Consider the following 26,160-nt stretch of genomic DNA (forward strand, 5'->3'; position numbering starts at 1 on the left):
ATTTGCAATGAACATTTAATGATTTTAACCTTCTAGAAGCAAATTGATTTTTGCCAAGCAAGTATAAGAGCAAGATTTTTTTATCCCACATCACTTGTGTGGTGAAAGTTGATGGTGAAAGCAAGTTTAAAGGAGGAGATCCCAGCATTATTTTATCATTATATTTGCCCGGTGTATTCATGCAACGGCGATTTTTCCTCCAGCTGGCGACTTTTGGTGAAGTGTCTAAGTGACACACTTGATTGAAGATTAGTTTCATTGGCATTTATTTCCTCGATTTCCAGCAAGGCGATTTTCTTGGTGGCTGCCATTGATGTTATTTGCCACGATTTTGGAGAGGGAAATTTTTTGAAGTTGGCAATTTTGGTGGAGAGGGCGATTTTGTGTTTGGAGAGGTTTTCACCTCCAACTTTGACGATTTTCCTTCACCATTTGTGACGCCTTGGCTGGCATCTTGCTGATTGGTGTTTCAGACCTGAGTTTTGCCTCCATTGGTGAGATCTTGCACCTTCATGCTGGCTGGAAAACTCGTTTTCAGACCTACATTGCGTTTTCAGTCCATTTGTGCCTTAGGCGACTTTGTCTAGAGGCTGATTGGAGGTCATTTTCAGTCCATTTTCAGAGTTATTCAGAGCTGTTGCAGGTCTGCAAATTTCATTGTTGGCTGCTGTCCTCTGAGATTTTCATTTTCAGCCACCTGACACCTTTGGCGATTTTGCTTGGAGTCCATTCCTTTGTCATTTGTCAATCATTTTCAGGGATTTTAATCACTTTCCAAAGTGCTGGTAAGTTTAAAGTAATCCATTTTCAGACTTGTCCTCAGAAAATTAAACTTTTACCAGCCATACCTACATTCTTGGATATGATTGCTTTCATAATCAAAATTGATTTTCATCAAGTTTGTGCATATTTGGGTGATTGCAACATGTTTTTTAGAGATTAATTTGTGACGTTGCACGTTGTCTTCAGATTTGTTGGCACCCATTGTTGACTTCGGAAGGTGTCTTCAGACTTGGTTTTGTGTGAAAACACAACCTTTCACACCTTTTCCTTAGTCATTGTTGATCTGGTATACTCCTTTGCATTCTAATTTGAACATAATTTCTAAGTATAAGGAGGCATTTTCAGACTTTGGTCTGAAAGTTATTGATTTTTGATGAACTTAATGAGGGTTTTATACCCCAACCTTGTCACATTTTGTATTCAATTGTTGAAATCTATCAAGAGTGGATTATTTTCTTGACTTCCATACCCAAAATTAGTCTAAATCATTAAGAAATATGGAATTTTGTCAAAAATATTATTTATTTTCCTAAGTTCTAACTTCTAGCTTTGTACAGGTACGATGTCGAGGTCTGGACTTAAGGAAAGGAGAGAGCAACAAAAGATACTTGAGATTGGATTCTATCCAGAATCCAAGATGTCATCCAGATGGGAGGAGATTACAGACACGAACATGCATTTCATGAACATGAACCAGATGCGACAACGTATGTTCGGAATTGGAAGCCAGATCCCTTCCTCAGCCTATGTGAACATTATGAAGAGTGGCATTTATCAGGCCGCTAGATTTCCACAGTCCATACAGTGCAGTGAGCTTATCCTAGAGTGTGCACGATGTTATGATCCTCACTCCCGAATGATCAAGACTCCTAAGGGTGTCGTCATTCCCTACCTTGTTGAGGATGCGATTGTTGAGGTGTTTGGAATTCCAGGTGTAACAGACATGAAAGATATAACTATAGATGCATATAAAGACCGATATAAGAAGAAAGTGGATGCGTGCAAGACCGTGGTGAATAAGGAGTGGATGATCGAACCTAGGACTCATCATTCCAAGGCTCCCAAGACACTCATGGGCACAGACTTCAAAGAGGAATATAGTGATTTAGTATTCCTTCTTAATCAAGTGATGCGGATGTTGCAAGGTGCAATATACGATGGATGGATGTTCTATTTCATCCAGGATTGTCTAAAAGAAACATTAATAAATTGGTCTAGAATCATAAGTGACAATCTGGACTTTCAGCTGAGGAATGTGGAGTGGTCCAAGTCATTCGCCATGACTTCCTATTTGGTGTACCTGCTTGCACGATTTGTTACATACAAAGGATTGATTTGCAGAGATGAAGTCAGGAATGGACAAGGACAATTCAGGAGTTATGAGTGCTATCCATAGCTGAACATGTATATAATTGACGATTATAAGAGAGTGAACGATGTATTCCCCATGTACATCACGCGGATGTTGCAAGGTGGAGTCCACAGGAGGTTGTCCAAGGAGGCAACGGAGCTAAAAGAGAAATATGGATCATGGTATATTCAATTTCCCACTTTCACATACCTTAGGATTCATGGATTTCAATCCGAACCCTACAGCCTTCCTAGGTATCCTTCTAACAGAGTGATCTTGTTTGAAGTGGCGAGACAACTTCTAGAGTTTGATTCCATTCACAAAGAGAAGCACAACACGGGCATGACATTTCCTATTTCAGTTCGGAAAACGTTGGAGGTTTGCCAGTTCGCCTTAGCAGCTAGCACAACAAGTGAGGAGCATGCATTCTATCAATTTGCAACATACAAGAAAAGAGAAAGATTTGATCCAGATAAGAAGGTTAGAAGGATCAGGGGAGAGAAGTTCATCCACAAGGTAGACATAGAAGATTATTGGGCCAACCTGATGGACGACCAGGCAGTGAAGAGACGAATGTGGTCCAGAATGTCAATGGATTTCAGGAGAAAGTGTGGACTTTTTCTCATTCTTGACCAAGTGTTAGATGACAGGGATCATACGCATCCACAGTATGAAAATGAAATGAAGAAGGCGATTGTATTGCCTAATTAATCAGAATCAGAAGAAATAGATTTGAATGTATTGATGAGAGAGGTCTTGAGTTTCTCCCGAGCATGGGTAGATATTCAGATGAATAAGTTAGTTGATATGGGTGTCACCTTCACTTATGGAAAGATGAAACAGGAGGAATCTACTTCCGATGATGATCAAAGGACTATCAGTGATGTCAGGATTCATGCGGATGAGGAGAGTCAAGCTCCCAAGAGAAGGAAGAACACACCAGGAGAAGTCAAGGCTAGAGGGAAGAAAATTGAGGAGGTCAAGAAGAAGAAACAAAAGACTACTATTCCTTCTCCTATCATTCCTTCACCACCTCTCAGTGTCTCATCAATCAAGGAAGTTGAAATGCTAGATCAGAATAGGGAGTTTGAGCAATGTTCCAACACGATGATACTACCAATGAATACTCAGGATTTAGATGCCACAATGACATTTGCTCCACCTAATGAAGATGATGATTAGCCGAGATCCCCTACTATCCTTCTGGAAGTTTGTCATGTCCCCTCCTTGATCGTTATATATGTAACAATAAATATAATATTTATTAAGACAACTAAAATGGAAGGAATCTGAACATAGACAGCGTCCAAGATAATCAAAAGTGATTAATGAACATTGGGTCGACATCCAAATTACTACGTCTCCACAATAACATTAAGGATTAATTAGAGTCAATGGCACTAAACTAAAGGAGAGATTTATCTTGTGAAAATTGTGTAATGCCCCGTCCCCGAACTAAGATGGGATCGTCAATGGTAACGATATTTCAAAGGACGAATATGATCATACTCGGCTAAGGCGTGAATCAAAAGTGATGTGAAGAATGATTGAATTAGTTTAAATTAAAGATTTAAACTATTATTAGAAACAAGAATACAATGATCGGTTATATTAACTATGGGCCATAAAGCCAATATATGGATGACGCGCTATCACTTCATGAAATTAGTGATTTATCGGTTGAAGGACAAAGGCCTCAGCAAAGATAACCCACGTGCAATCTGCATACACTCTCACTCCCGAAAGAAAGAAGTAACATAATAAAGGCATTCAAAAATATATTACTATGCTAAGAAAATTGTCTTATTTATAAGACTTCTCAATTTTCTGAGTTTTAGATCAAAAGATTGAATTGAGTATTAATCGGCTTAGACTGTCAGCAATAATAAAGAAACGTTTATCTATCATTGATACATACACTAGAGAATACACAACACTCCATATACAATAAGTAAAGCCCGGGTTTTTGTTAAGGACCGATTTCATCAAGTTAATATACAGCGATCCCTATATAAGATAACAATGCAGCGATATGATTAAGGGTACATAAGCGGTTTATGTTTATATTAGTAGATGTGTCATTAATTATTGAGGGGGTACGATTACAGCCAAACAACAAGAAGTTGTTAAAGGGCAAAGGACCGTATGAGGAGACACCACTCTTGAGAGGGTTGTAACCACAAGAAGGGACATAACCCTCCACTACAAATTGAAGACTATACAAGGAAGACATTTATTTAGTAAAAGGGGGGGAAAAGGATAAGGAGGTCTGTTGCGTGGAAGAGGTCTGGAAGCTACAGCTGCAGGTTACGACAGGTAAGTAATGAATGAATACTTCATTATATATGTTAATAAATATAAATAATGAATATTTTATTATATACATTAATGAATATAATTAATGCTTATTTAATGTATATATTAATGAATATAAGTAATATTTTAATATATATATTAATGAATGAATAATTTAATATATATGTTAAAGAATATAATTAATGCATATTTAATATATATGTTAATGAATATTTTAAGTAATATTTTAATATATATATTAATGAATGAATAATTTAATATATATGTTAATGAATGTAATTAATACATATTTAATAGATATGTTAATGAATATTTTAATATATATATTAATGAATGGTTTTTAGATATTAAGGAATATGTGTAAACATATGTTAATGAATATGTGAAAATATATGTTAATGAATACGTATTAATGAATAGTTAGGAATATATGTTAATAAATAAATGTGAATATATGATAATGGATGTTTCCTGAATATACGTTATGGAATACATGTTAAGTTAGGAACATGTAAATGTAGATTATGAAGTGAAAAATAGTAATAAATTGTAAAATGTAATATAAATGTGATTGTATGATGGAGACTATATGGAGGAAACTCCCTTAGCCTAATGGAGGGATTATGATAATCCCTGGTAGGCAGTATATATTGAATATCTATATGCATATATGTATGGCTTGGTTGACAAAGTTCATCCAAGAAGAGACGGATCTGGCCAATCCCCTCTGGTAGACTTGGATGATGAGATGCATCATCCAAGGCAAGGAATTGACATATGGTCTTCTTTGGATGGCTTGGGTGGAAGAAATTACACCCAAGACAGGAATCGAATTAACCTTCGATTTCCTGGATAGCTTGGGTGTAAGTAGTTACATCCAAGACGGGAATCAAAGTAACCTTTCATTTCTTGGATAGCTTGGGTGTAAGAAATTACATCCAAGATAGGAATCGAATTCACCTTCGATTTTTTGGATGGCTTTAAACCAAGATGGGTTCCAAGAAGGCGAGCTTCACAGCCGCCTAAGGACATATCTCCGTATGGCATTCGTATCCTTTTTATTAGACAAGAATTATGATTAGTGTTAATTAAGTACTTTAAAGTTAAATTGCAAGTTAGATTATTTATATATATATGTATATTTGTTGTATTCTAACAATCTGTTTTGCAGGATAGTGATCCCTAACTAGTAGGGACATTACAGTGGTATTAGAGCCATAATCCTGCCATCCTGTAGGGTAAAAATGAATCATTGAATAATTCTAGTCAATAAGAAAAATCTGACAATGCATGTATTCACGTGTATTCTTCGTGTTTGAAATTATCCATGTCTATGCTTCGTGTTTTGTATGTGTATGCTCCGTGTTTTTGATTCATATTGGGAGATAACTCAATTTGAGAAAATTGTCAATTGCTTGAGGACAAGCAATTTCGACAAGGGCGGACTGTCATATCCCCTCCTTGATCGTTATATATGTAACAATAAATATAATATTTATTAAGACAACTAAAATGAAAGGAATCTAAACATAGACAGCGTCCAAGATAATCAAAAGCGATTAATGAACATTGGTTTGACATCCAAATTAATACGTCTCCACAATAACATTAAGGATTAATTAGAGTCAATGGCACTAAACTAAAGGAGCGATTTATCTTGTGAAAATTGTGTAATGCCCCGTCCCCGAACTAAGATGGGATCGTCAATTGTAACGATATTTCAAAGGACGAATATGATCATACTCGGCTAAGGCGTGAATCAAAAGTGATGTGAAGAATGATTGAATTAGTTTAAATTAAAGATTTAAACTATTATTAGAAACAAGAATACAATGATAGGTTATATTAACTATGGGCCATAAAGCCAATATATGGATGACGTGCTATCACTTCATGAAATTAGTGATTTATCGGTTGAAGGACAAAGGCCTCAGCAAAGATAACCCATGTGGAATCTGCATACACTCACTCCCGAAAGAAAGAAGCAACATAATAAAGGCATTCAAAAATATATTACTATGCTAAGAAAATTGTCTTATTTATAAGACTTATACATTTTCTGAGTTTTAGATCAAAAGATTGAATTGAGTATTAATCGGCTTAGACTGTTAGCAATAATAAAGAAACGTTTATCTATCATTGTTACATACACTAGAGAATACACAACGCTCCATAAACAATAAGTAAAGCCCAGGTTTTTGTTAAGGACCGATTTCATCAAGTTAATATACAGCGATCCCTATATAAGATAACAATGCAGCGATATGATTAAGGGTACATAAGCGGTTTATGTTTATATTAGTAGATGTGTCATTAATTATTGAGGGGGTACGATTACAGCCAAACAACAAGAAGTTGTTAAAGGGCAAAGGACCGTATGAGGAGACACCACTCTTGAGAGGGCTGCAACCATAAGAAGGGACATAACCCTCCACTACAAATTGAAGACTATACAAGGAAGAAATTTATTTAGTAAAAGGGGGGGAAAAGGATAAGGAGGTCTGCTGCGTGGAAGAGGTCTGGAAGCTGCAGCTGCAGGTTACGACAGGTAAGTAATGAATGAATACTTCATTATATATGTTAATAAATATAAATAATGAACATTTTATTATATACGTTAATGAATATAATTAATGTTTATTTAATGTATATATTAATGAATATAAGTAAGTAATATTTTAATGTATATATTAATGAATATAAGTAAGTAATATTTTAATATATATATTAATGAATGAATAATTTAATATATATGTTAATGAATGAAATTAATGCATATTTAATAGATATGTTAATGAATATTTTAACATATATATTAATGAATGGTTTTTAGATATTAAGGAATATGTGTAAACATATGTTAATGAATATGTGAAAATATATGTTAATGAATATGTGAAAATAGATGTTAATGAATAGTTAGGAATATACGTTAATAAATAAATGTGAATATATGATAATGGATGTTTCCTGAATATACGTTATGGAATACATGTTAAGTTAGGAACATGTAAATGTAGATTATGAAGTGGAAAATAGTAATAAATTGTAAAATGTAATATAAATGTGATTGTATGATGGAGGCTATAGGGAGGAAACTCCCTTAGCCTAATGGAGGGATTATGATAATCCCTGGTAGGTAGTATATACTGAATATCTATATGCATATATGTATGGCTTGGTTGACAAAGTTCATCCAAGAAGAGACGGATCTGGCCGGTCTCCTCTGGTAGACTTGGATGATGAGATGCATCATCCAAGGCAAGGAATTGACATATGGTCTTCCTTGGATGGCTTGGGTGTAAGAAATTACACCTAAGACAGGAATCGAATTAACCTTCGATTTCCTGGATGGCTTGGGTGTAAGTAGTCACATCCAAGACAGGAATCGAATTAACCTTTGATTTCCTGGATGGCTTGGGTGTAAGAAATTACATCCAAGATAGAAATCGAATTCACCTTCGATTTCCTGGATGGCTTGGAACCAAGATGGGTTCCAAGAAGGCGAGCTTCATAGTTGCCTAAGGACATATCTCCGTATGGAATTCGTATCATTTTTATTAGATAAGAATTAGGATTAGTGTTAATTAAGTACTTTAAAGTTAAATTGCAAGTTAGATTATTTATATATATATGTATATTTGTTGTATTCTAACAATCTGTTTTGCAGGATAGTGATCCCTAACTAGTAGGGACATTATAAGGTTAGTTTGGGAAAGAATGCATAAGATTGGACCAGGAATAATCCTGATGATGATGACGATGTTATCTCGGCATTGAGAGAGCTTGATCGAGATATGTGTCTCGATGACAGTATGGAGATGGCCTCTATTCCTGATTGGCTGATGAAGAGTATGGAGAAAAGTAAGAAAATGATAGAGGCACAACCTATTGGTGACATTGATGACTACTTAGCTAGGAGCAATAAGGAGAAAGAGCCTAAGAGAGCTGAGATTTTGTCACACATAGCTAGAGATGAGACAGGACTGCGGATTGCGCAGGTGGTTGTTCTTATTGCAGGTGTGACGGTAGACATTGCTACTCCCATGGATTTCCACATCACTTCAGTTGACCTTGGCCGTACTACAAGAGAGTAGGAATTTCAGGAGGTTGGTGATAACCTTAGGGCAATTAGTGCGAGATTGGATAGAGAGATTGAAGAAAAGGAGAAGTACAAAGAAGAGAATATCAGACTTAGAGAGTACATTGCATGGGTAAGGCGTGAGAATCGCACCCTTATTTCCCCTATTGCAATTGATTGTGGACTACATTCACATTATGAGGCAATGAGAGATACATTCTCGAAGGTGGAGAAATGGATTGAGAATACAAAGAGACAGGCGGATGATTTCCTTACTCAGTTTGTCCAGGCATTTGACAAGACAACGGGGCTCATGTTCAAAATCCAGTATTTGGGAGGAGTTTGGGAAGAATGCAGGCCTATTCAGGAGAAGACTATTCCATGCCTTAGGGCTTTGAAAAAGGTTCCTAAGTCCACATTGGTTAGGGAGAATGTTGTGCACAATGGAGATAGATACGATTTCCATGGCTGGTATTGTTCATTGGCCATGAAGAAATCAGCTTATGAGAGCGCACAACTGAGTTGTGCAGAGATGGAAGGATCAATACATGATATTCAGTTGAAGATCCTTGCCTCAATAGAGGAGTTATTGGGGGTTCATGTCAATGATGCTAGTGGTTTACACTTAGTTGAATTAAGAGACAAGATGAAACTTATGTATTTTTGTCTGTTGGACTCTTTGAAGAAGAATCAAATGGATGATTTGGTCTCTTTGTTGATTCATGTTCATGGTTCGCAGAAGCTCATGCCAGATTGGGAGAACACTTTGGATGCTTGCTTGGATGCGTTGGACGTGATTGATTTACAACAGTACACCTTACCTAGCATTTCCATGGAGGAGTTAGATTCTGTATTGGCTAGATTCTTGGAGTATGCTAGGAGAGATAGAGATGCAGGGAGGAATCTTCTAGAAGATTCCCTATTTGATGACTAGGTATCTTTCTATTGGGCCATATGTTGGTGACTCCATTTTTTATGTAAACCCTAATTAGGGCAATTCTAGGGTTTTGTTGGCATGATCTTGGGCCTTCATTTAGTTTTAATCTGAGCCATTCATTTCTTTTGAGGCTCTATATATACCCCATTGCCTCTCATTTGTAAGCGAGAGTTTTTGTAGAATTATTGGTATATGTTGCAGCTATTTGGATATAAATCATTGTTTGACTTGATGGTGATTTTGCCTTTCAAGTGTTTTTTTGCATTCAAGGTTCTCAATTCCTCCAAATTAGATTAGAATTTGTTTTCATGTTTGTTAGATTGAGTGGAAGATTTGTTGAGTATATTTGTGTGGAATCCTTAATCCATACCACTAGCCCCTTGCCGTTGGTAAGTGCAACTTGTGTGGTCAACTAGAAATTTATGCAAGCTTAACTTCAATTATTGTGCATCCCTTGATATGCATCAACCTGGATGTTGTCAATGTTTGATGGTAATAATTTGAAAATCAATAAGTATACCTTAGATGATTGCACTAAGCTCGTGTCAAAACCTGTTTGTGAGACCTTGCCTAGTTCGATTCCACTGAATTTGTTCATCATTTCCTACATTCCCAGGCTTAGAATAGGTTTCCTGAACCCTATTCCTTTTGCCCATTTTTTTTAGTAAGTCTTAAGTCCAGAGCTACATTGCCATATCCTAAGTTATCAGGACACCCATTCCCTATCCATGATCTATGAAATTAATTCGAACATTTGTGTAAGTCGCCAAGTGAAAACAACAATTCACATCAACCATTGAGTTACCCACTCGTCAAGACCTGACATGTATAAACCTTGGAATCATTTTAGCTGATCTCACCCTTAGCATCTGAGGTGATTTTGTTCAAGAGAGGATAAAGTGCTTTGGTAATTTTTTTTCTTAATGTTATGTGCCTAAAACACACATCAACATCTTTTGGCGCTAGAAGGAGGGTTGATCATTATCAAGCTGCGAACAACTAAACTGCGGATCATATCAATTCATATTTGCAAGGAGTTATCCAGGACTTTTGTCCCTCCTTCGCGCTCAACATCTTTTGGCGCTAGAAGGAGGGACTTTGCAAACAATTTTGAAGATTATATTCCGGAATGGTGTTGCCTGAAGAAGAACTTTTTCAACGTGAACAAAGAGATATCATTTCACAATTCAACACTCTTTCTTGGAGAAACCAAACTAGTCAAGCTGAATTCAGATGAGTGAGAGCGGTGATGGATAAAGAAGAACGGTCGAGAAACTTGCCTATGTTTATCATTGTTCCTGGAGCAGTTGATCGTGAGAACCAGTCGACCAATCAGCAAGGAAGAAATTGAACCAGTTGAAGATTTCCAAGTCTAGCATGAGTCACAATGGTGCTGCTTGATCCTGATAGAAGTAATGAGCTTGATCTAGACGAACTTGAGTTCGAACAGCCGAACCTGGGAAACGAAATAAACATTATATCCAGTTTGAACAACCTTGCTTGGGAAGTGAAAACAAGTGCACCACAATACATTGGAGTTTCTTTTGTGCTAGACAAAGAAGAAGAGATAGCTGAAAGAATTGAAACATAAATTGAAGAACAAATTGAAAGGGATCTAATCGCTCAAAGATTACAACAAGTCCGGATTGATCCTAGATAGATCACGCAGGATCGTATCAATTCCTTTTCACCTAAGAGACTTGTTGTCACCTTTTTCACACATCGCCCCATTGCAAATGGGGACCCTCCCTTTTTTCCTGCTTTTTAGGGTTTTTGTTAGTGCCCAGTGGCCTTCGGCTTCAGTTTTGCTCGATTCTATAAGGTTTTGAATGGTTTGAGTCTAAGAGATTGAAAGTCAGTTTTTGCAAGCCAAGTGATAACAGAGTCCGGATACCGTCAAAGTGCCTAGAAAGGCCAAAGGATGAAGAATGCAATTGATTTGAACGAATTTGAACAACTTTCTATTTTTAGAAAGTTTTCTTTTTTGCTTTTTCCTATTTTTTAGGAAATTTCGTTTTTGGCATTTTTGGCCCAATCCTAGGAATGGCTATTTTTAGAAAGTTTTCCCTATTTTTAGGGATGTCTTCTTTTTGCTTTTTCAGAATGGGGACCCGGGGTTTGCACTAGTGGCACTGGCATGCATCGAAAGCTATCGAAAATTTTCAAGTTTTGACCCAAAAAGCTAAGTTCCTAAATTTTAGGGGGTCATGGCACATTCAAAGGATAATCAGCTCGAAAAATCATCTGTCTGGAAATTCGCATATGTCATCCTGATTTAGCCTGAAATTTGACTAACTTTGAAATTTTGAAAAATCTCCTAAAAACTAGAATTTGCATTATAAGTCCTAGAGGTCTGAAACCACTCTCAAACATCCTGACAATATATATGAAATATAACTTAAAGTATATGAAACCACTTATACTTAAATGTTATATTTCATATACAGTCCGCCCTACTTAGTGATCTCTTCAAAAGTCCGCCCTTGGAGGTAGTCTCAAAGTGCGCCCTACCTGGTGATCTCTTCAAACTCCACCTATGCAAGAGGTGGTCACCCAAAACTCTGCCCTATCCAAGCTGATGATGGAGATGCCCACGAAGTCTGCCTTGGAGGTAGTCACTCAAAACTCCGCCCAAGCAAGAAGATGGAGGTGCTTCAAAAGTTTGCCCTAGGAGGAAGGCATATGAAGTGAACAAGAAAAAGTCCGCCCTCTTGGTGAAGCCTCCAAAGTCCACCTTCCAAAGTGTGCAAAATGAATAAACTCCGCCCTATGGAAAAGACCATGAACTCCAAAAAGTTCGCCCAAGATGCCTAACTCCAAAGTTCTCCTTAAAAGATATGCAAAATGGTTCCTAAGTTGGACAAGTCTGCCTTGTCAAAGTTGGAGGTGTTGGAGAGATGAAAAGTCCACCCTCCAAGCTGCCTAAGAGAAGAAAGAAAGTCTGCCTTCCATGAGCTGGAAATGAGCTAGAAAGTCCGCCCTACCTAGTAAACACTTCCAAGTGTAGTGTCAAAGAACCTAAAACCTCTGCCCTATGTAAAAGACATCAATAATGGCAACATGAAGATTGGAAGTCAAATAAATCAAGCGAGACCAAGTCAGAGGTTTACATGATGCAATCTGAAGGAGAATTGATGATAGAAATTTAGCTAAATATGAAGTGATACTTGGTGCCAAGTAGAAGTTCCAAAAGTCCGCCCTACACTTGGACATACAAGATGATTTCAAAGTGAAGAAAGTCCGCCCAACGTAAAAGTGCAAGTGTTATGATATCTCCAAAGTCTGCCTTGGTAGTGCTTGCAAACAAGAAAAGTCCGCCCTATGAGATGATGGTTGAGTGGTGTGCAAGCCTCTCAAAAGTCTGCCTAAGGTGATGAAGGAAGATGCCTATATCTCCAAAGTCCGCCTAGAAGATGGTTTCAAAGCAACACTTAAACTCTACCCTTGGTGATACTTAAAAAAGTCCGCCTTGAGGGAAATGTACTAAAGTTAAGACATGAAGTGCATATAAACATAAGGAAAGTTATAAAAGTCCGACTTTGCCTTGCAACACAATGAGAAATAAACTTCATGAAGTCCGCCTAAGTCAAAGATGAAGCCAAAAATACATGCTAAGTATTAAGGAAAGGACAATATTCCTTGGTGATGTCATCCAAATCTTTAGGAAATTCGAACTGTGGATGGAATTAGAAAGTTTTGAAAGAAGATATCTCAAGATCAAGTTCGAATTTATGGACTAAAATCAATCTAGAAACTTGCAAGAGTAAAGAGGTTCGAACTGAAGCAGATGATTGCACAGATTCATTTAAAATTAGAAACTTCCTCCATGAGTAAGATCGAATTGAAGTCAAGAATGGAAGTGCATTTGCGTGTTTCTAACTTTGAATTTAAGTTTGAATACAAATAAAGAATCTCTCCTCTCATTATTGCACAATAAGAGTTCGAATTTTATGAAGAGTAAGAGCATTTTCAAGCAAGCTTCTTGTAGGTTTGAGGGTTTTTAAGAAGTTTTATTGCAGATTGGAGGTGTTGCAGGGCGATCTCTTGTAGATTGAGCATAATTTTGAAGGAGTTTTAATTTTTCCACTTCATTCTTATCAAGTATATGCAGATTTTGAAATCCAATCAACTAATAGAAGGCAGAACTTTCAAGTTTTCTGAGTTTTGTTCCTTCTATATTCTCATTTCCGTCAAAGGTGAAGTTGATTGGTGGGCAGACTTATCAATTTTCTAATTTTTTTTTAGTGTATTCGAGGTGTCTTTATCAGGTTTATCCAAAATTTTGATAAGAGGATCATTTTGGATTGAACGTTCTTTCCTTCAAGCATGACCTTCTAAGTATTCGCAGCTTGTTTCAAAGCTAAAAGTGTTGAAAAATCGGAAGATCGAAGCATTCTGCCATCTAACCTTTGAAACTTTGGACTAAAAGATAGATTTGTAACTTAATTTCCTTTGGTTTTGCAGGTCGCAGATGGTAGTAGAAGCGGGATCATCATAGAGACCACAGCTGAAGTTCCAAGCCAAACGGAGGATTGAGGACAAGTTCACGAGCAAGGTTCATCCGAGTGTGAAGATAGCTAAAATCTAGCTAAGTATGGGAAATGTTTCCCAAAGAAAATTCCAATTTCCTCAATTATGATGAAGGCATGGAGAAGTTCTTCTCCAAATTTCAGGGTATCAAGAAAGAGGGCATGATCACAGCAAATGTCTAAACAACTTGATCTTATCATTTCATATTTGCAAGGGGTTATCTAGAGCTTTCACCCTCCTCTCGCGCAACATAAATGGGAGCCATGAAGAAGCAAGCATAGAGTCGTCAACATAAAATTACTCTAAGAAATTCAACAATTTTCCTTCTGAGCTTCATGGGCCTGCCAATAATTCCTCCTGAACCAGGAAGAGATCCTAAACCAGTACTACAACCAGACTTGAATTTCAACAACGAGCAAGAAAACATCATCACAAAATTATACAGCTTAGCTTGGAGTGTAAAAAGAAATTATCCTAACTGGTGTCGAATGTGCTTTATCCTTAAAGAGGAGGAAGCGATTGTTGATCGCATTGAAGCACAGAGTTAAGGAAGAGAGCAACATCCATTGTCACCCCAAGGAGTTGATCCAACTCTTGTACCTGCTCCTGCACCGCCTCAGCAAGATTAGGAGTGACTCACGTTGCGGTGGCGCCTCGTCATCTTCCGACCAATCAGATTGCTCCAAGTCAACATGCCCAGATTCAATAAACCTGATTTATCCGAAAAGGAAACTAGACGCATACTTTAGTGAGAATGGCAACTGTGCCACATGTAATGTTCTCATTCATTCAAACTGATAGAGTCTTGGGAAACCCTAATTAGGGTTTATAACTTTCAATCTGGGCCCTTGATCACTGTTTGATCTCGGTCGTTCATTGATTTTTGAAAAACTATATAAGGCTACCTCCTCTCATTTGGAGAGTGTGAGGTTTTTGACATATTGTTGCATGAAGGTCATTTTCGAATAATATACTGCATGTGCGCTTTCTTTTAAGGCTTTGTAATCCCTATTGTTTGAATGATTAGCATGGTTTCACTTTCCTCATCACTTTAGTTAAAGTTAATTTAGATTTGCTTTCATGTAATTAGAATTAAATGAAGGATTTGATAAGTGTTAATTGACGGTGTATCTCCGCTCATACTTTTGGTGAATGGATGATTTCCATTTCACTGTGCAAAGTTAGTCTGAGCCTATCCTCTGTGCATGCCAATATTTCAATCATAAGCACAACCCATTGAAGATTGCACCCACTTTGTGTAGTTGTCCTCAGTGTGGTGAAGCAAAGTGTGGTTTCCCGAGAGAACCCAATTGATACCGTCTCTGGAGTTCGTAGGATTAGATCAGCCTTCTCAAACCCTATCTCTTTTCTCCTTTTTGAAAGTCTAAATCCTGGAAAATCTAAAAAGGAAAGAGCCTAAAATTGCTAAATCCGTCTAAGTCCAGCAGTTTAAAAGACATTTGTTAACGTAAGTCCCCCTTGAGACTTTTAGCAAACACTACCCGAGTAGCTATCCCACTAAAGTCGCTTGTTCGCACATATAGACCTTGGAATCGGTAGTGATTTTTCAAGAGAGGATAGAATACCTTCAGGTATCTTGTTCTAATGTTTGGTAGATGATAAAACAAACACCAACAAGACTTCAGAGAATTCTAAGATCAACTCCTGGAGAACGAAGACATTGTGAGTTGAGAACTCCTCGTAGATCCAGATTTGGAAGGCGAGAGGCTTCACCTAGCTCTAACATAGCAGATAGACACTGATTGTTCAATCAAGAGGACCTGCAAGGAAGAGGTAATATTTTTCAAAATCCTCCATTTCAATATCCAAAACAAGAGGAAGACCAACAGTTTCAAGAAGAGGACCAAGAGACAGCTCAGAATCAGGGTCCACCTCCAAAACGTGCTACCTGGTTGGTCACCAACCTGTCACCACTTTCTTTTGAAGACATTCATGAGATGCCGAAGAATCCGGAGAATTTTTGTTCTAAGTACAATGCTAATGATTCAAGCCGGACGACAGAAGATCATATTAAGATGTTTGAAGACCATTTGAGAAATAGACCGATTGAGTATGGAGATGTGGCTTGCAGACTTTTTTCCTATTCCTTGGGAGAAGAGGCGTATCATTGTTTCATCCATTTACCTGGAGGATCCATCACCTCATGGGAAGCATTGAAGGATGCATTCATTGGAAAGTTTGGTATCCAGATTTCCCCATCGAAGTTGCATAGACAGTTTGTTGAATGTAGAAGACAAGAGAATGAACCTATTACTTCATTCAACAACTGATTTCAGAAGGCTTATACAAGGTTGCAAACTCATCTTATTCTAGATGCTCGAATAAATCCCGAGAGGCATTCTTAAGGCTCCAGCAGGGAGTGCATGGTGGAATAGGACCTCTTTATATCCAGGTCGGACAGATTGATCGGGATGCAATAAGATTCGGGTAGAGATTTTATTCCCTTTGGGATCTAATTTCTGATTTTTTGATTATGTTTTTTTGATGGGAGTTGGCTAAGGAGGTCGCTCTGATTCTTTAAATAGCAGAAGGAAGTTGAAATGATACTGAAAGATGCCAACTGAGATATTGGCACAATCTGATTTGTTGTGTCTCAGTATCAAACTTTGACCAGCGTATTGTAACTCGGAGTTTTAATGGAAGAGGTTTGAGTTTGATGTGTTTTAGGGGCTATAGGAGATAAAATGAATAATGCAAATTGGAAATGCAAGCAAGAACAATTGACATCAATTGAAACTAATTTTCAGAATAACTGATTTATTAACAGCAACTAACAATTGGAAGGAATTAAAGAATTTTAACACTAAATAGCCAAATTTGGCCTACCAGTGGTCCAACGCCTTGCCTGGAGGCTTTATAATTAATCTTATTGAATAAAAATGCTGCTACAGGAGCTTCCAAAGTGCACCAACAGATCCAATGTGTTTTATTCTACAAGGAAATAATTATCAATAACAATTGAATGGATGGGTAGCTGATCTGAGTCTTATTCTGAAATCTTGCCAGGAGAGATTACCAAATTGACCCAATTTTCCCCACTAAAATGCTTATGTAGCTCCAGTATGATGTAATTCTTCCAAATAAACCCTTGACTTCCTTATATGAGCTGCTGACAATGAATTCTGAGGAATAAATCTGAATTGAAACCCTTGTAATTATTTTTAAGCATTCCCAAGCAAGGAATAATGGTACGGCTCAGCTAGGGAAGGTACGGCTGGCCCCAAAACTTATTAAAATTGCTTAAACCTTCTTTATTTCTGCCCAGATCTGAATTCCAGACTGGTAAAATGCTGCTGCTGCTGATAAACCACTAATTCCAACCCTTATTGGCCAAATACAAGCATTCCAGGCACATCGATGTGATGAAAAGTGAGAGGGGTTTTGTCCTTTTACCAAGAAATGGAGGGTTTCGTCTCCAATTTGTCTTACAGACCTCTGCAAATTCGTTGCAGACCTGCTAATAGAAACAATTATGCAAAAATAATAACAATATCATGATCCAAATTGTACATACAAAGCCTTTTAGCCTCCTCAACCCTAATTCGATTCCTCTTGGCATCTTCCAAAGATTCCATGGAATCTTCTCCCCTCATAAAAGTATGCCCAGCTTGAGGGTTTCTTTAACATGAATAAATTGACCACCTTTTAAGTTATAACACTTGCCTAGGAAAGTGAGCCAAGGGGGAAAATAAAGTTATAACTTTATAAAATAAAGTTACTTTTATTAAATTTTTCTATTAATAGAAAAAAGTAACTTATAAGGTCTTATAAGCTTTATAAACTTTTATTATAAACTTTATTGAATAATTTCCCACCAAGCTCCAAAATTGGCTAAGTATAGCTCCTCTTGGTGAACCAAACATCTCCTAACCCATCATTCGCTTGCAGAGAGGGCTAATAGGCAAATCTAAGATTCTTGAGTGATCACTGGAAAAATGGGGACATTACAGATACAAAAACAGAAACATGGTGGAGCAGTATATAGTGATAAAAAATTGTGAATGCAAATGCGATCAGGAGTTGATTGTCGATAAACTCAAAGAGGTTTTCATATATGAAGGAGATGATGTAGAATAAGCTCTGAAGGATATCATTGGCATGAGGAAGATGGAGGGCGAGTATAGGCACAATGGATATCTCCTGGAGCGCTTCGTATACAATATTGCACGATCCACTATAGATTTTGGGGCTATGGAGAAAGTGATTCAAAGAATGGTGATCCCTGCAATGATGGAGTCAACAATGAAGGCCCTACATTCCCTGAATCTGGTTGCATGAGAAGGATTGGTGGTAGATGGTTTCGATGTGAAGGAGGTACTTGAAAGTGGAGACAAGGTGGACACCATTGAGGCCATGAAGGATGGTATTATGGATAACAATATGGAGACTTTTGAGTATATGATGTCTATAAATGAAGAGCTGTTTAAACATGAATAGATTGAGAGAGCACATGAGGTTGTAGAGGCTATTAGAGTCTTGTTCTCAATCTGTGGCTGATTCTAATCCTTTTTATGAAGTAATGAAAGGTAGCTACCCCTAGGTAGCAGTTTGCAGAAGAAAAAAAATAGTAAAAACAATTATTAAAAATTAATATTTTTTAATATACCAACAAATAACTATAAAAATATTAATAAATTATTAACTAAAAATTAATATTTTAAACACCAATTTTAATTAAAATTATTAACTAAAAATCAATGGTAAATTAAAATCAACAAACAAGTTACAAACACTTAACAATTCATCATTTTGGACTTTGACAGCATAGCAAACCTACGACTTAGGAAGAATTGACAATTTCAAATTTTGAAAAATAATTCAACACACACAAATGACAATTTGACAACAATGTTTCATGTATCACAATCGAGTTTTGGATTGAGTACAACAAGAGTCAATTATTGTTGGTGTTGTTTTGTAACTAGTTTGGAAAATATTTATAATGGATTCGAATTGCCAAAGGCAACATTCGAATCCATTAGGATTAAATAGGGTTGGGCCCTCTCTCAATCTAATATGTAAAACAAATAGGGCTGGGCCCTATTCCAATGTTGCTCGGATCATTATAGGGCTGGGCCCTACTTCCCTTATATTCCTAACATATAATGTTCAAAACGCATAGACCTTTTTACCAAACGTGTGGGCTAACGTATCCTCATTATGTGGCGTGTGAATTAAAGTGAGTTTAGGCGCCAAAATGTATTAGGCCGACCCTATATGCATTCCCTCTACCTTGTATAAATACAGATTCATTTTGGAAGGAAACCATTCAAGCAAGTTCACAAAATACCTCTACTCCAAAAGTGCGATTCAGATCTGCTCTAGGTGCGAAATCTCCAGCTGTGCAAATTATCCTTGAAGGTCTGCAAACTCAGTTAGGAGGACAGCGAATTGTCATTGAATGGTGCAAATTACATCTGCTGGGTGAAATCCATCTGCTGTGCATCTATTGTATGAAGACAGTGAACATCATTGATGGGCAGCGCAGCATATCATCATAGAAGCACAGTGAACCATCATCGAAGGAAAGCGAATTCATTGTCTTGTGATTTCCTTGCATCCGAAGGACTGAGATAAGTCGGTTTCTATCTATTGTCATCTGCTGCTATTGTGCCTTAGCTGGGTCAGACTTGTAACTATAATTTCTGTCTATTATAATCAGATCTGAAGATCTGTTGTTGCTGGGTTTTTCCTCCAAGGGGGAGGTTATCCCAGGGTAGTCTTGTGTTGTGTGCATCTCTATTTATGTGCTTTATTTCTGTTACTGTACATTATCTACTTCTGCACCTATATGTTAAGCGATTGCAAATCTGATTACTAAAATCTAACAGTTGGATCATCTATCTCATCATGTGCAAGACATGAGAATTAAAGAATAAATAGTAATTATTTCAATAGACAATTGAGCTGGTAGTGAAATGTATTAGATTTTAACTTTAGTAGATGAGATAATTTGTAGTCAAGCTAACTAGTCATCCAAGTAGTTGTAGCTAGAATAGAAATATTGTTAATTTATTCCATTTGTTTTCATGCACAACTTTGTAAACAATCTAAATAAATACCTTCTTGTATTTAGAGGGGGAAATGGTAATTCTCATGCCTGCAGATTGCTGAAATTGTTGTTTACTAAATGTTATTGTTACGTGGAATTTGATATTCACTTAATGAAATCTATTATTTCTATCTTATAAATGTTTTTTCCAAGATGTATCGTTATGTGCGTTGAGGATTAAATTTCTTTGGAAAATTTGAAAATGTGTTGTAGGTTGGCTCAAAGGTGTTCACCATGGATTTATACTAATTCTTTCATTTAATTTAACACATAATTTGTTTTTGTGATTTACTTTTAACCTATTCAATCTATGTGTACTTGCATTGTACAATCTCTACATTTAACTAAACAACACAAGTGTGAAGTTGTAGGGATTTCTTTCAATCAAAAAATGTCACAAAACTCTTATTTAGTGCTGATGTGTTGAAATGCCATGTGCTTAAGAAAACAAAAGGTTAAGTTTTATTTAGTTAGTTTGTATTGCATACTCTAAATCACCATAGAAAACATTGTAAAGATTTTAAGTTGCAAGTACATATTGTGCAACTTAAGTTAGTTTTAGTTTACAAGGAGCTTCCCCTTCTAATTTAAACAACAATTTCTATTGCACATATTTCATTTTGTGTCATACTAAAAGATACTTGTTGTGAGGTATTCACACATCGCCCCATTGCAAATGGGGACCCCCACTTTTTTCTTTCTAAGGTTAGCTCTTATAGTTTTGTTGTTGGTCGTTTTAGTGTCTTAGCCTTTGCATTGAAGGGATTGAGTTTCTCAAAGGTCATCAAGCCAGGTGGATCTCCTCAAGGTGGAGTGAAGGAGGTCAGGTCAGTTGAGTGATTAGGGGTTATTTAGATCATTCCTAAGGTTTTTGTATACTATCCGGTCACGCTTCAAGTTGCTAAATCAAACCTTAATTGAATGCATAATGTCCTGCTAGGTCCCGTCCCTTACATCAAGGTTAGAGAAAACTCGCTTTAAAAGTTTGGAATGTCATCCTAATCCTTAAGTGTCCTGAAATTTGACTAAGTTTGGAAATTTGAAGAATTTTCCAAAAACTAGATTTTGAATTATAACTCTTGGAAGTCCAAAACCACTCTCAAACATCCTTACAATATATATGGAATGTAACTTAAAGTATAATAAAGAGAAAAGATATAAGGAAATTTCACTTATACTTAATTGTTATATTCTATATATAAATCCTGACAAAGAGACTAACTTGTCGAACAACTTCACGTTCAAAGACTTTGGAGCGAACTTCACCTTTGAGCGATTTCGAGCGAACTTCATGTTGAAGGAGAGGTGAGCAAACTTCATGTTGAAGGAGATAGGAGCGAACTTCATGTTGGGGGAGATAGGAGCGAACTTCATGTTTCACCACCATGGAGCGAAGTTTCTTTCTGCACGAGTTTGCATTTTGAAGCAAAATTGACAACTTCATGTTTCACCACTTTGGAGCGAAATTCATGATCTAGCAAAATGAAGCGATTTTGAGAGTGAAACTGAATATAAATAGGTGAAATAAATCAACTTCGTCCATTGAAGGAGAAGAGCGAAGTCCTTACTTCATGAATTGAAGGGAGTGAGCGAAGTTCTAACTTCGGTAGCTGAGAAAAGAGAGTGAACTTCATGTTCAAGGAGATAGGAGTGAACTTCGGGTTCAAGCAACTAGGAGCAAAATTCATACTTCATGTATCAAAAGAGATGAGCGAAGTTTCTTACTTCATGAATTGGTGTTTTGAAGCGAAGTTGATAGCTTCATGAGTTTGAGTTTATGAGCGAAGTTGATAACTTCAGCAGCTGCAAGCTTCAAGCGAAATTCTTTACTTAATGTTTGATCAAAGAAGAGCGAAATCCTCCACTTCATGAATTGCTAAGGAGGAACGAAATTGTTACTTCACGAGTTTAGGTTTTGAAGCGAACTTCATGAGTTGAGGTTTTGGAGCGAAGTTTACTACTTCATGTGCACGAGATCAAGAGAGATTTTTTTGCTTTGAGCTGATTCAATGCTTGAGAAAAGTGATTTGGGGGTCAAAGTGATAATGAAAAGTGAGATTTGGACCAACTTCATGCACAAGGAAATGAAACGAATTTCATACAAGTGAACTTCATGAATTAAGAAAGACAAGCAAGCAAGATGATTGAAACAAGCTTCAAGTGCACACCACTTAGAGTGATCTTCATGCTCAAGCCCACATAAGAAAACATCAACTTCATGAATCAAGCTTCATGAGCAAATTTTAACTTCATGTTTGAGATAAGCGAGCTTCATATAGGGGGGCTTCAACGGAAAATTCCCACTTTACAAACCAAGGGATATGAATGAACTTCAAGTTCAACATGCAAGAGTAAACTTCATGATTTGACCTACATGAGCAAACTTCACAATTTGAAGGGTATGAGTGAAGTTCAAGAAAATGAAGAAGATTAAGGCGAGGAAAGCTTAATGAGCACCAAGGATGGAATACACTTAAAGAGCTCCTCTCTAAGAGCAAAAATCAACTTCATGAAGCTCCTTTGTGAAGACGAATTCCTTTAGATCTTCTTATCAAACCTGCAAAACACATAAAATCAAGGGATATATCAAGCTAGAAGAACTATCAAAGTTTTATATTATGCATTTGATATCATGTTTGTTTTGTTTTGCAGATGGGAGAGGATGGTGATTGCAAAGCAAGGAGGAAAATTGTAAGACCTACACCACCGTGCAAGAGGAGAAACTTCACAACTAGGAGGAATTTCAACCTTCACGACATGAAGAGATCAAGGGAATGCAAAAGAGAAGTTATATAATCACTCAAAAGCAAGCAAGCAAGCAAAGATTCAGCTACATCAATAACTCCCATCACAACTACTTTGAGTGAGCTAGATAATGTTGAGTATTAAAAGATACCTCTCAACATCCCTTCATCATGATGAATCAACTCAAGTCTACAAAATGCAAGAGTGAAGTGGCATCCCAGATGGCATTCCACTCACCATTCCTCTAGTCAATGAAGTCCAAATCAACGCATTCAAGTTCAATGAATCAAGCTCACCAGTGATGGCACAAACTCTGAGGCACCTACCCCTGATATCTATTGGTCCACACTTTTTTAATGTAATTTTCTTATTGGCTAAGGAAAAGTTTGTTGTAACAAACCCTAATTAGGTTTTTCATTGTAGAATCCTGGCCATTGATCGAGAATCAATCCTAGCCATTCATTGTAAATGAGCTCTCTATAAAAGCTTAGTCTCTTCATTTGTAAAGGCTAATAGTTAATAGTTAATAGCTAATAGTTAGGAGAGAATAGAATAACAATTAGAATTAGAGTAGATTAAGAGAAGGAAGAATTGTTGGTATGACTTGTAAATGAGATATTCTTTTTATTGAAGTTATGGTGAAATTTGTTATTTCAACAAGCCTCATGGTTCTACTTCTCAATTTATTTTCATGTTGATTAGATTGAATGGAAGAAGTTGTCGAATGTATTAATGTGGAATCCGTTTAGTCCATACCACTAGCCTCTTGCTGATTGTAAGTGTGCTTTGCATGGTCAACTGGAGTGACATGAGCTTAAACTTGAATCGTCCTACACTCATCGCTTATGCATTAACTTGAATGGTGATCAATGTTTGGTGGTATTGATTCAAACATCTTTGAAACGTCCTTAGAAGATTGCACTGAGCTTGTGTTAAATTGTTCTATTTGATGGTGAGACCATGCCCAGTAGGATTCCATCCGATCATTCACCCATCTTCCTACATTCTTAGGATTAGAATAGACTCTCTCAACCCCTCATCTTTTGCCATTTTTCAAACTCAAGTTAGTTTAGGATCAAAAGCATCACCATATTGTAACATCAGATGATCTAAGTTCCAGCAAATCAAGCATTCAGGCATTCAAATGTAAGTCCCCTTGTGATTCCAGCATAATCACATCAAACCAACTGAACTTATCCAGACGTAGTGACCCTACATTCATGAACCTTGGAGTCGTCTCAAATGATCCTTAAGCTAATCTTCAGCATCCGAGAGATTTTGTTCAAGAGAGGATAAGATACTTTTTGGTATTTTATTCTATGTTCACATGTGCGTAAAAAAAACATCAACAATGCTCATTAAAACGCTAGCAAAACCCAAACATACTATTTTCCAAGCTTTCAATTCAAAATTATCTTAGAGTATCTTAGATATAAAATTTTTAATTTCTATTCAAACCATGGTTCGGATATTTTTCCTACAGGATTTGTCAAAACATGAAAATGGTGGACCTTTTCCTCTCATCGAGGCTTAAATTTGTCTTCATTACATTCTTAAAAGTTAATTTTATACTGCAACTTCTCTCAACCTTGCAAAAGCTCATTTCCACCAATATGGCAACATTCACTCCCAAATTCCATGGCTTTTCTTCAAAATTTTAAAATCAAGTAACCATAACTAGAATAATTGGTCTTCTCCTTGAACATTTTTTTGTATCCTTTCAAAGAGTTTTGACTCTTATAAAAGGCCTCTTAAATTCCTAGTAAGAGATCTAACATAGTTCTCAATTCTTCATTCAAGTTTAAATTGACTCTTATGTTTCTTCTATCCTCATGATAGCTTGACTATACTTGCTTATCATATCAATAAAGGCAATAGGCCATTTCAAAAACCAAGAATTTGAAACTGTCCATATAAAAAACACAAGACATCTATCCCAATTTGTGTAACCTCCACAAACAATTAGCTAGGGCTCTTAGTTGATTTAAAAAAAGAACCAATAAATGTTTTGCTTCATAATGCAAAGAAATTGAATGAAGATGATGAAACACATGGCATCTATGTTTTCCCATACTTCACCATCGACCACAACGACTAGTTTCAGCTCCATCGGTCCTTCCTCTTGTAGAGTTACTCTTAGTTATGTATTTAATTGCTTATTTTGAACGTTGTGCTAGTTGAAGATTTTCGAGCTTAGAATAGTATCTCTATTTGGTTTTTTTTTTAATCACATTTTTACCATAATTTCTTTCTATTTTTGTAAAATTTCAAAATCCACATAATGGATTTTTTCTTATCAAAAAAATGTTCCTCATGTCGCATGTCCTATATTATTGTCACTAACAAGCTTCCCAAATATTCTTGTCTTGCCATCATTAGAATTGAAATGGTTACTCCTTTTCATTAGATAGGTTGTCACTTATCTTCATTGGGCTCTTTGAGAGTCCATTTTGTTAGGAATAAGTTGACTCTTTTTCCAATTCCTAACTTTTATCCATAATCTTACAAATTACATGGTCAAAGACAATTTCCTCTTGCCATCCTAGGATTAGGGCTATAACACTTTGGAGGTCTTTATTTAGGAAGCATAATAGGAAGCATATTTCAAGAGTAAATGCTTCTTTGATTCTAACTCCAATAAAAAAGTAAATATTTCATTTTCAATTAATATTACTTCAATAATTATTGCAGACCTAGGAGCTTTCTTATGCAACTTTAAAGAATAGCTTAAAACTTGAAGGTTTATAAAGAATAAAAGATTCGGTGTAGTATCTACTAAACATCATCTTCATATGTGCTAAGACTCATATGCTTGATGTGTACTTTCTTTTTTGGTAAAAAAACATGTAATAGTAAACAAGAATTTTAACAATTGCATGCTTAAATTGTACCATATAAATATAAAAAACTAAATCTCATGCAAGTGGTCAAATTAAACGCTAAATTTAGAAAGCATAATATTTTTGTGAAATATATTGAAAAATTTCATTCTTATCTCCTAGCCTTGATTAAAAACAGCTCACGAATGTTATACTTATCAAAGAAAAGGATAAATAGATCCAACAATTTGAACATTAATGATGTATTAGTTATTCGTCTTACACCACCAACTTAAGAAGAAAGGAATTGCTTCTCCTATTAAAAATAATTAAGCAGAATTTAAAATACAAATATACCTCAAAGCATGGTTTTCTGTGTCTGCAACATACAATGTGTTTTTCTTGGGATCATATGCTAAGCCCTACAAACATAAAAATTCAATTCACACTAAAATACATTTGGAAATTTCTATATTAGAGAATTGTAAAAACATACCTGAGCAAGAGTAATATAATGACTACTCA

General features: G+C 36.3%; 1 protein-coding gene across 6 annotated transcripts in view; it reads right to left on the minus strand.

Annotated features, from left to right (window-relative positions):
- LOC131050980 (protein SUPPRESSOR OF QUENCHING 1, chloroplastic) overlaps nt 1-26,160 on the minus strand; it is a 381,968-nt gene that overhangs the window by 126,024 nt on the left and 229,784 nt on the right. For all 6 annotated transcript variants that reach the window (XR_009358237.1, XR_009358236.1, XM_059207434.1 and 3 more), the window contains one exon: nt 25,993-26,057. Coding sequence is in view for 4 of the 6 variants with exons in the window: in XM_059207434.1 (XP_059063417.1) it covers nt 25,993-26,057 (65 nt within the window). In the remaining 2 variants the exon portion in view is untranslated. The remainder of the gene's footprint in view (nt 1-25,992; nt 26,058-26,160) is intronic.

This window comes from Cryptomeria japonica, chromosome 6 (genome assembly GCF_030272615.1).
Source record: "Cryptomeria japonica chromosome 6, Sugi_1.0, whole genome shotgun sequence".
In the NCBI taxonomy this organism is placed as follows: Eukaryota; Viridiplantae; Streptophyta; class Pinopsida; order Cupressales; family Cupressaceae; genus Cryptomeria; species Cryptomeria japonica.